Source organism: Myotis brandtii, unplaced genomic scaffold, assembly GCF_000412655.1.
Source record: "Myotis brandtii unplaced genomic scaffold, ASM41265v1 scaffold6986, whole genome shotgun sequence".
NCBI classification, from domain to species: domain Eukaryota; kingdom Metazoa; phylum Chordata; class Mammalia; order Chiroptera; family Vespertilionidae; genus Myotis; species Myotis brandtii.
This window is the reverse complement of record NW_005370732.1, coordinates 1-11829: the sequence shown is the minus strand read 5'-3', so window position 1 is coordinate 11829 and position 11829 is coordinate 1. Positions and strand designations below refer to the sequence as shown.

Sequence of the window (11829 nt, the reverse complement as noted above, 5' to 3'; positions counted from 1 at the left end):
TGAAATTGGAAAAAGGGAGGGAAAAAAAGAAGAGGGAAAAAAAAGTAAGAGAGAAAAGAGAGTGAAGTATAAGAGGGGAAGAGACTATTTATATGAGGGGAAAACTCCTATAGAACCGCCACTAATACCAACAATTTACAGCAGCAGATTCCTGGAGATGAATACAAACTACAAACAACCAATAATATCAAGCGACGCAAGGGAAAACAGAAGCACAGAAATAACCGGGGGGCGGGGGGAGAAAAATAAAAAGAATAAGCAGACTAACCTCACAAACGATCCTAAAAAAACCCCCAATATACTCGTCAATCGAGCAAACAACAATAAACAATAGAGAGAGAAAAGAAGAAGAAGAAGAAAAAAATTTGGATAGTGAAGGAAGATAAGGGAAAGGTGTATAAGGATTTAGAGCAGGGGATTGGACATAGGGTATATAAGTAGGGTGAAATTTTGACAGGGGGTAAAAAGAATAGGGAAGATCTAAACCTGGAGTAGGGTAAGAGAAACAGGACAACAAAAGGGAAAAAGTGGGGAAGAGGGTTTAGCACAGAGGCAAATTGAGGTAGAGAAAAATGTTGCTAAAGGAACGATGAAAATAGAATGGAGAACATTAGTCCCAAAATAAAATAAAGACAAAATAAAATGACACTTTAAAAAATGGTAAAATGGTAGCGGTAATAATACTAGTTAAAAATAAAAATGTAGTAGTTGAAAGGGTAAAATCAGGTGATGGGAAAGAAAAAAAAAAGAAAAACAATGTTTTCTTAGTTAAAAGGTGAAAAAGTAATTAGAAAAAATAAAAATAAAAATGTGCAGGTGCTCAGGTGCTTCAGATCGTCTACTCTTCTTTTTGGCAAGCCCGGAATTCAGGAGAATGTTGAATTTCCCTCTGTTCCTCCGTTGCGTGTGTAAATCAGCGGCCACCTCTCGGATTGGGTTGTTTAAGACTTGGAAGACCTGTTTGTGACTTTGCCAACAGGTCAGTCCGAGGCTTAACCCTATATCAGCTCCCCACAGCGACCCTCTGAGGCAAACCAGACAGGGCTGAATTATGTACTTTAAACGGGAGAATTTTATGGTATGTGAGTTATCTCAATAAAGATGTTAAATTTGCTTCCTAATAAGAGCCTTCTGAGTGGCAGACATGTAAGGCATGCTATTTAGCTTACTCCTCATCAGATGCTTGCAAACCAAGTTTATTTTCCTCATCTTGCAAATGAGAAAACCAGAGTTCTAACTTACCTATGTATACTGGCTGGATGAATGACTCACAGTTTGGCTTGCATTTCTAAGTATGAACTTTTCCCACTGGCTGTCTTGGTATACTCTGTTTCCAAATTATAAGACCTACTGGGGCAACCATTTGTTGTGCTGTTATCAGTTGTGAGTTAATTTACCTATGTGAGTAGAGCTGATGATTTATGGAGTAGGTGGAGTCCTGAGCAAGCTGCAGATAACCTGAGGGTACTGAGTCCTCATGAGTAAGGAGTAGAGGCAAGAAGTGGTAGAATTAACAAGCAGTATCACAAATACTTAGTCCAACAGTTTCTTTTTATACTTTGTTTTCCCCAATGGAAATTCAAAGAAAGAGAGAGAAAGAGAGTAGAGAGAGAGAGAGAGAGAGAGAGAGAGGTAGGGAGATAGAGAGGGAGAAAGGTGAGGAAGTTTGAAGAAAAGAATCAGTGCCCAGCCAGGTGTGTGGCTCAGCAGTTGAGCATTGACCTAGAAACCAGGAGATCACCGGTTTGATTCCCCATCAGGGCATATGCCCAGGTTGCGGTTGTGGGCTTGATCCCTACTAAGGGGCGTGCAGGAGGCAGCGGATCAGTGATTCTCTCTCATCATTGATGTTTCTATCTATCTCCTCCCTTTCTCTCTGACACCAATAAAAATATTTTTTTTAAAAAGAAAAAAATCAGTTAAAATTGTTTTTATTTTCAATGGACTTTCTTGAGCAGAAATTGGACCCCATTATTTTTGAAATATAGATGATAGGAATGGGATAAACTGGAATTTAAGACTAAAATTTCCTGTATATAGAATACAAATTCACCTTTGAAGACAGACTAAGCATTTGTTTTGGGGAAAGCATTTCAATGGGCTCTTTGATTCTTCAAGAGTAAAGAATCTCTTCTGAAAAGGGGAGTTGAACTTCTCTCCATAATAATGTAAAACCTTGTCCTCATTGTGGGTGGGGTGACATCTCTGCATTTTTTTTTTCAGAAAAAAATCCCACATAATTCTTTCAGGGGACCTTAGAGGGTCTATAGCCTAATATCCCAGTCAAGGGTTGGGGTGTAGGGGTTGTCTCATCTGGGAGAGTTGAGCAAGGGATACCCTACAACATGGTTATTGAAAGAGGTGCTGAGGAGAGGGAACCCCCTTGAAAAACCTTGTATAGAAGCTGGGCCTATAAACTCTGAGGGTAGTCAAGGATGACAGGAATATATAACAGGGTTTATCCTTCTATTATAACATTTTTCCTCTTATGTCAAACCTTTAGTTAAGTATAACTAAATACTGTAGCCCAGTCTTAACTGAGTTATGAAGGATGAAGGGACTGTCCTGTGAGCATTTTAGGGTATGTAGCCACATGGAAGAACCTACTACCAAATGGGCTGGTGGGCTGCAGAAGAGGGAAGCAGCAATTTGGAGCAGGTTCAGCAGTAGATGCGGCTTCTAACAACAGGGACCTATTCGTGGAGACTCTGAGTATTCCCCAAAGATTCATAGAAACTGGTGAAAAGAACCCTGATAGGAAATAGACATCTTGAGGACAAGAGGAATTAGGTTTAAAGTCTGTAATTTCTAAGTTATATTATTCTAATATATAAAAAGCCAGGTGCCGTCATGACCTAAACAACCAGACAGATGACCAAACAGCAGGCTAGGGAGCTGAGGAAGCAGGAGCTGTGGGCCCCTGGTCGCTCACGGTGCGGCAGCAGGAGGAGAGAGCTGTGGGCCCAAACAATCAAACGACCAGTCCACCAGTCCGGCTCTCATGGCGTGGCAGGGTGGGGCCGTGGAGGCTGAGGAGCGTCGTGGGGTGGGGGCTGTTAGCTTGGAGCCTCCCGGGGCGGCTGAGGCGGAGGAGCATCGTGGGGTGGGGGTGGTGAGTGTGGAGCATTGCGGGGTTGCTGAAGTGGAGGAGTGTCGCGGGGCGTGGGCGGCTGAGGCCGAGGAGCCTCACGGGGCTGGGGCTATTAGTATAAAGCTTCGTGGGACGGCTGAGGCGGAGGAGCGTCATGGGGTGTGGGCGGCTGAGGCCAAAGAACCTTGCAAGGTTGGGGCTGAGTGTGGAGCTTTGCAGTGCAGGCATGGCTGAGGCTGAAGAGCCTCGTGGGGTGGGGGCTGTGAGCGTGGAGGTTCACAGGGCAGGGGCCATGGAGGTGGGAGCAATGCTGGGTGGCGGACATGGCCCTGATTGCAGATAGGACAAAGGACCCTAACCGTGCATGATTTAATCGTGCACTGGGCCTCTAGTAGGGAGATATAAAGTAATGGGTAAATAAATATATATTTGTTAAGTATTCAGTTTCATCTATATTATCATATGTTTCACTTCATAGGCAATAGATATCTCTTAAAATCTGAGCCTCTAAGCTGTTTGTGGCTGTTCTGGTTGGTGTTAAATCTAAGAACAAGCTTCTGAGATGGCATTCCCAGCACTGGAAAGCTGAGAGCACATATTGCCATGAGGAAGTTACCTAATCAGGCAGGGGTTACAGTGGTCAGGGAAGACTTCTTGGTGGTGGTTTACTTGAACTGAGTGTGATGGAAAAATTAGAATAGCCATATTCTGAAAATGTTGGGTGAAAATAAGGACTTGACAGTGAAAACAGCATTCATATAGCACAGGTTGAGAAGTAAAGAGGGTAGTAAATGAAAAAATAAGCCAGGGAGTTGGGATCTAAAACACAGGTGGAACTAAGGCTGTGTTGACAGGAGGCAAGAATGGGGAAACAGTTTCATCTGTACCAAATGGGAGCAGGAAGATGGATGGAGTTCAAGTTTGTGGCTACTTGGTTGTCTTCTCTTATCCCCCTCCCATAGCAATGAATTGAGAGAAGGGCAAGGAGTATAAGGAATTGTGTGTGTGTGTGTGTAGGGGTAGATGGGGGATGGGAACAGAATGTTTACCTTGCACATAGGTTTTTATTGATACCAAGATGAGGAAGTGGCACTCTGGTGTGGATCTCTGTTTTTTAGTTCAGTAAACTAAGGAGGGGCTTTCTCTTCCATATTCATCTAATTTATATTTCTGCTTTCACAGCGAAGGAATAATTCATAATTCAGAAAATTCTTAAGCGTGATAGAATTTAAACAGATTTTATTGACATACAACCAGTAATGATGTCACCAGTGGATATTAATTGAAACTTCTTAATTAAATATGTTAGTCTGAAAGTGCATATTTAAAACATTGAACAATTGACTCTACAGCAGTGGTTCTCAACCTTCTGGCCCTTTAAATACAGTTCCTCATGTTGTGACCCAACCATAAAATTATTTTCGTTGCTACTTAACTGTAATTTTCTGGCCCTTTAAATACAGTTCCTCATGTTGTGACCCAACCATAAAATTATTTTCGTTGCTACTTCATAACTGTAATGTTGCTACTGTTATGAATTGTAATGTAAATATCTGATATGCAGGATGGTCTTAGGCGACCCCTGTGAAAGGGTCGTTTGACGGCCAAAGGGGTCGAGACCCACAGGTTGAGAACCGCTGCTCTACAGTGTGCCAAGCTCTGTGTGTAGACATGTTTAATGCCCTACAAAGACTTTTAATTTACTGGGGGAGACGAAAGCAAAACCTATAATCAGAGGTAAGCTCATAATGCCATTAAAATGCCATGGGGATAGAGGGAATAAGATCAGAGAGAAATATGAATAAACATATTTGAGCTAATATAACTTCTTAAATAACTTCTATGTCATATGCTAGAGGGCCTTCAATGGAAAACCCTAGGTAGAAAGACACTCTTTCTATGTTGCCACCACTTCTGAGTGGACCTGAATAAACAGATGTCATTGGTATTTTTATTTTTTTCTCTGTTCCATATTCAATAGAGATTTTCTTGCCTTCAGCCAGACCAGTGAGACGGCGCAGAAGGTCTTTGACTTCCTTTTTTTTCCACACATCTCCACTCTGCCAGAAGGAATTTATATTTTGTACTTTACTGAAGTACTGCTCTATCTCGGCCTTATGCACAAGACTGTTGAGACCTCTCTTTTTCCCTAGGTAGAAAAGTGTGCTTGGCTGCTTGGACCTGCACATGCTCCTGTACTGTCTCCTGAAGGATCTATATAAGGATGAAACATACCTTTCCATTAACTTGGAATCTTCATCTAGCTCTTCATTTTCTGGCCAGAACAGGAGGCAGGCCAAGAAATAAGGGTCTGGGTATAGGTGACTTAGTTCTACGAATTGTAACACTTCTCTGAGATGTTTTTTAAGTACAGTAAGTGGCTGAATAAACTTGGAATTGGGTTTTAGACAATTGAGAATAATGTTGGCCAAAATGAAATTTTGTTTCTCCTTTGCCAGCCGTTTGTTTGGATTTTCCTGAAAGAGAAAAATGTATTTGCTCACTATACTTTCCATATCGGTTGCAGCCTCTTTGTGATTTGGATTAAGATATTCTAGAAGTCCAGAAAACCTGTCTGCTTTCAAAGCTTCTAGATCTCTCCTGCAATTCTCCTCTTGTAGTAACTGGCTCTCTTTGCTTTGTAATGGAGCCACATCCACATAGCAGAAATGTTCTCTATATTGAATGAAACAACGTCTGATTTTCTTGCTTAATAAGACCTCTGCTATTTCTTTTTGGATATTCCTTGTTTTCAAAAGACCCATATAATCAGTAAAAAAGTCCAAGCACTTTTTAATATCCAGTTGTAAATTTTGTAAGTAGGAAGTGAACTTAGTTAGAGCCAAATAATATTCATTTTTTGGTTTTGTAGGAATATTCCTCTTTCCTGATAAAAATTCTGCCATATTTTTTTTAGATGATTCATTTTCTTTGTGGAAATAGGGAGTGAGCTGAAGAATCTGAATAGTGTAAAGACCAACTTCTATTTCACCCAAGAAACCAGCTGTATTATACATGTCATATTTTCTTTTGGACTTCTGTAGTGACCAGGTCTCTGTTTCATAAGAGTCTTTCCTATCAGTTTGCTCTTGGGATTTTTTGAAAGCTCTTGATGCATTTTCTGCAGCTTCTAGAAGATGTGTTAGATCATTTACAGTGATATCCCTACAGTTTTTGTTTGCATCCAGCCACCATTTGATTTTATTTTTGTAGACCTGACCAAGTGTATCTGAGATATAGGAATTTTTAGGTGCTCTCCTTTTGGCCATATTTGCCCAGTCCAGAGCAGTGTCAAAGTTCTTCTCTTTAATGTAGAAATGTCTTGCTAAGGCCTGACAAATAAATGCATTTTGTGGGAATCGAAGAGTTCCTTCAGTCAAGACCCTTTCCACTTCATCATTCTGTAAAGCTTCGATTAATGGAGAAAACAAAGTGTCTGTTTCATCTCCATCCTCTTTGCGCTGTCTTGTAAGCAGAAGAGTTTGTACGTCATGTTGAAATTTGTCTCTTCCTATTCCAGAATCATAGAACAAATTCTCTCTTAATATCTTCAATGCAATTTGACATTTATCCAAGTGATAGCTTCTTTCTAGTTCTTTTAGACAGCTTTTGGCAATCAGAGGGTGAATGATGCGCACGCCTGCACATCCCCCATATTCTGCCACTTCTGTGTTGATTAGAAGTGTGGAATAGGTTCCCATCTTGTCTTCTAGGCTTTCAGGTTTCCAGGGTGTACTAATGCCTGTGATTCCCAAAAATATTTCACACTGTGACACTGAAATTGTAAAGTCAGTAACATAAGAGTTGAGTAGAGCCAGGAAAGAAATGAGTTGGGCTTCCTTGCTGTCAGTATTCTGTCCTTTTAGGATATTCTGGACTACATTTTCTATATATGTTTCATCAAAATTTTTTTTCATGATCATGAAGGAATAAAAATTTTCACAGTTCTTGTGTTGCTTTTCAATTTCCTCCAGTTTGGCTTCAAAAGCTCTTCTTTCCTTGGGAGAAAGTTGGTATTTTAGTGCAATACTGTCTGCTAATTTTGCACTTTCATCAGGATTCTGAGATCTCATACAGTTTAAGATAATTACCAATGTTTTTTCATATCTCAAACCCTTCTCTACTAAAATGGAATGGATGGTATTCTGTAGAATATAGACATTTTCCTGTTCTTCAAAATCATCTACTAGGAGAAGTACAGGAATGTAATCCTGATGGCTAGTTGCCTTATAGGTAATCAACTTGGTTACTTGTTCTCCAGTTTCTTCAAAGTCAGTTGCTTTGTTTTTTAACACAGCACACCTGAAGTTTTTCTTTAGGTCCCACAGAACATTCATAGCCAATGTAGTACCCCCACAGCCTGGATGATGATAAAGATTGATAATTTTTACAAATACTGGTTTAGGAGACTCTGCACAACACTGTATCAGACCTTTAAGGTTTTCATAATTGTCTCTTTTGACAAAGGGTAAAGAATAGTTTTCAGAAGAAAAATAGAAGTTCCACCAGGATACTTTGCCACCTCGATAAAAGTGCTCTTCTTTTGTTTTCTTAAATTCTTGGAATTTAGATTCATTTTTCTCGATATCTGTGTCTTTACACTCATTTTCACAGAGAATTTCCAGTGCAGTCAAGACATCCTCTTCCTTTTTCTCTAGGATAACCGAAGATGATCCATGGGAGGGCAAAAACCTTCTTGATGACTGAGTGACTGGTTTTAGTTTAAGGATAGTACTGTTTATCAATTCTAAATTTAAAGTGGAAATACTATGGCTTGTTAATTCATCTGTTATTGTCAGTCTTGCTCGTAGTAGATCTTTCCATCGTTGATAAATCTGTGAGTCTACACAGATACACAGTATACTTTCCATTCCTTTGAGAGCTTGGTAGAAAGCACAGAAGGTTTCAATGAGTGGATCTCCTGGGCTTTCCACCGGAGAGAGTAATAGAAACACTACCAAAAATTTCCCTCTTATCATTAAATTTTCATCTGTGAGAAATAAAATCAGTTTCCGGACTTCAGAAGCTCTATCTCTCTGCCATAAATGTGGTTCTAGAGGCTTATACCTCTCATCTTTCAAGTCTGATCTGCCATTGCAGAAGATCCAGCTGGGCTGATCGAAAAGATTCAGGCTAGAAATTGCCTCTGTTGTAGTAGTCTTTTCCTCATATTGATTTGGAAAGTGAAGGTTTGCTACCCGGCTTCTTTTGTAAGCTTTGGCCAGCCCCTTGCTCTCAGATTCAGGATCAAACTCCAAAACAGTAAACAATTTAATTTCCTTTAGAAAATGTAAGTTCTTTGTTTGGTTTGGATGGCATTTATTTGTTACAAGAATGTACCAGTTGTATTGCGAATTATCCAGTGACTCTCGGTTTCCTATGAGAAGTTTAACCAGCTTTTGTCCTTCACTCTCCTTCTTATTTGCCTTCCTTTCATATTCTTCTTCAGCCTCTTTTCTCGATACTGCTAGTGACTTGACTTTATTTGTAAACGCTTTGAAATCCTTATCCCGTTGCTTGACATTGGCCAGGATATCCTTAGAGCTAGCTCCATCTCTCACAAACAGTGAAGCATCTTGATTTTGTTTCCATATTTCATCTTTACAGTTTTGCATCTTAATGCAGAAATATTTTTCTTTACATACAGAGTGTTTTGGAATAACATCTACTTCAATGACAAATCTGTCAGATGGTGTGTTGTTCTGCAGAAGGACTTCCACGAACCTTGGCTCCCGAATGCACTTCTTGGCTTCATTGATCTCACTTTCTTTAAAATACTTTTTGATCATTTTATTGAAGTGGTCAATGAAGGCATCTTTACTAGTGACTTCCATACCAACAATTTCTCCATGGGGTTTGTCCAAGATTCCAAAATGGATGGTGCCATTGGTGCGTGAATTCATACAAGCCGATGCAAATCGGAAGACTTCATTGCTAAATTTCATCTTAATGCCGTTTTCTGTGGCTTTGTCTGTATTTGTGAGGGCTTTGAACTCATGTATTGGGTCTATGAGATTGAGTGGTCCTGTTTCAGGTTGTATAAGAAGATAATGTTCTATGTAACGATGGCTGCTGTGAAACTGATCAAAAGGATATGGCATACAAGTCAACTGCTCAGCTTTTAGCTTTTCCTTTTTTTTGTCTTTAGTGGTCACTACTTCATTTAATGCATTTTCTTTTATAAGAACAGATTCTTGTTCTTTGGTATCTCTGATCTCTCTAAGATTATGATCAATATTGGATGGCATTGATTGTTCTTCTTCTTTTTGTGTCTGTTGTGGCTTTTTTTGGTGGTGTTTTTTGGAGGTTTTTATATGCTCTAATTGTCCAGAATCCTGATTGTGATTTTCAGGGGAAATATTATTCAATCTGTCATACATGCGTTTTATCAAAAGTGCTGGACCCCGTGGTAGCCCCATGTCTCTAAGGTCTTTTTCAGTTAATTCCTGCAGGACTAATCCTGTCACTTCTTCATTGAAGAGAATTTGCCCGTATTTCTCATCGATCTTAAGGTCTTCTGTTACCCATTGTTTCACATGCTCTTTGTTCCAGTCTTTGGTCATTTCAGGTAGATTTACTTGTTCACTCATATCACAGCTGCAACTTTCTTCCTTGGAAAAAGTAATACAATAAGTATTTTAGTATGACACTTTATCATCGAAGTCAGTCGATTATATATATAATACTGTTCAAGGTTGAGTCTTAAAACTGCTTGGTACTTATTTTAACTGTTTTATAGTTCCAATTAGCACCCTTGTTTCCTATATGATTATGATTGTGATTATGACATAAGCAGTAGCTGCTAATTAGGGCAGCACACCCCTTTATCCTTATAATAATTTTCCCTTTTAAGCTTAACTTGGTGAAAGTTGCTTGTTTTCATAACTCAAAACCAGAATCTTAAGTAATACAGAAATTAGTTCACATAGTTGAATATTGCAAATAAACTTTAAAATACAAAACTGGATAAGTGGATGTGGGTTGGAAAATAGAAAACTACATCCACAGCTAGGAAGCTGGCCATTTTTGTTACACAGTAATAAGGCAATTGGTTAACTCATCACTTGTCTTTTGGAACTCAAACTGTTAGGCCGACAAGGCTAGAGCTTTGCGGGATGTGATAGCAAAATGTTAGATAACTGATTTGGTTGGCTAAGTCTTGTGGCCCTCAGAGGTACTATAGAGTTAGCTGTAGTTCACACTGGCCTGGCCGGCCCAAAATTAGATAAGGAAAATAGTATGCATTTTTAACTTTGTTAAAACCATTTTAGCCTAAATTATTGATATGAGAGTAATGAAGGTCCTACAATCATGTACTTGGTTGAATTGCAAGTTTTGAATATCCTGAAACACTCGAGATCAGGGGTTCTCAACCTTGGCTCACTGGTACTCCACATTCTGAAATTGATTTAATTGGTTGAGGGAGTGGAGTTTAGGATTACTACTTTTTAAAAATTGTCTGGAATATTCTATTGTACAGATAAGGTTGAGAGCAGTTCTCACAGTGTAGTCTCTAGATCAGCAGCATCAGCATCACGTGGAAGCCTGCTAGAAATGTAAATTTCCAGACCCCAACCCAGTCCTACTGACTCAGAATTAAAAAGATGAATCAATAATTTTGTTTAAGGGAAAATAGAAAAGTAAAGGTATTATAATGATAAGTAAACTAAATGCATTAAGGATCAAACAAAACAAAACATTATATTATAAAGAGAGCAAATACAAAGCATATACACTTTTCATATATCCATAGAATATGTATAATACCATCATGTACATTCATAAAGATGAAAGGCTTTACCCAAAGCATAACATAGAAAGATTAGAAAGGATATTTATCAGACAGAACTGTTTTAGTCTGCCTTCCACAACAGTCTTCACTCTAACAGACTCAGAGCCCAGGAGCTAGAGAGAAGGAAGAACCTTAGAGAAGAAATAGAGACTTAAAATTTTATTTGTTTATGCAAACTGCCATCAGTTAAACTGGAGGTGAGACCAGGCAGGGGTGCTAATCAGTAATGGATGTGGTATATTCCAGAGAGGAGCTGACCTGTGCCTTGCCCATTCATCTGGGAATCTGGGATTGACAGCCTCACAGTGTCATTAGGTTCCTGTGGCATGACAGTCAGAAACTGAGACAGGCTCAAGGAGTGTCAGTAACAGAATGAATAACCCTGGACAGCTTGCCCCCCTCCCTATAATGCCAGATGATTGCAGGAGAGGACCGTATAACAATGGCAAAGAGTTGAAAATTGGATGAGAAAGAAAAATAATATTAGGTATGTCTTCAGGGACCCCTCTGGTGGGAGAAAAAGATTCGAAGCCTTCTGAAAGAAAGAATGAGTGGACCACTGAGGTAGGAATTATTTGACTTCATGGCATGGGTGGAACACTACTGAGGAACAGTGAAATGAGTTATTTCTCAAAGGATGTCAGCACAGAACAAAGACAGATTGTGGCTGATAAATGGCCTACTCTTGCATGAATTTTTTGCATTGCAATTCTAGTATGTACATAAAATCATTATGTTTTATACCTTAAATATATACAATTTTTATTTTAAAGTGCATTAAAAAATTTTAAGATACAGTGTCAATAATACTTGGAGAGGATATTTATAGTCTAAATGCTTTTATAAAACTAGAAAAAAGCATACGCTAATTGTCAATTTAATAAGTTCAAAGAACAACAGAATAAAGCAGAACTAAATGAAAGCAAGGAAAAAATAAAGATAAGAG

At 39.1% G+C, this 11829-nt stretch overlaps 1 protein-coding gene across 1 annotated transcript; it reads right to left on the bottom strand.

Annotated features, from left to right (window-relative positions):
* Positions 1-4668: 4668 nt before the first annotated feature.
* SAMD9L (sterile alpha motif domain containing 9-like) lies at positions 4669-10669 on the bottom strand. The gene has a single exon (XM_005882115.2). The coding sequence runs from the start codon at positions 9679-9681 to the stop codon at positions 4921-4923; it is 4761 nt and encodes a 1586-aa protein (XP_005882177.1). The 5' UTR covers positions 9682-10669; the 3' UTR covers positions 4669-4920.
* Between the last annotated feature and the right edge of the window lie 1160 nt (positions 10670-11829).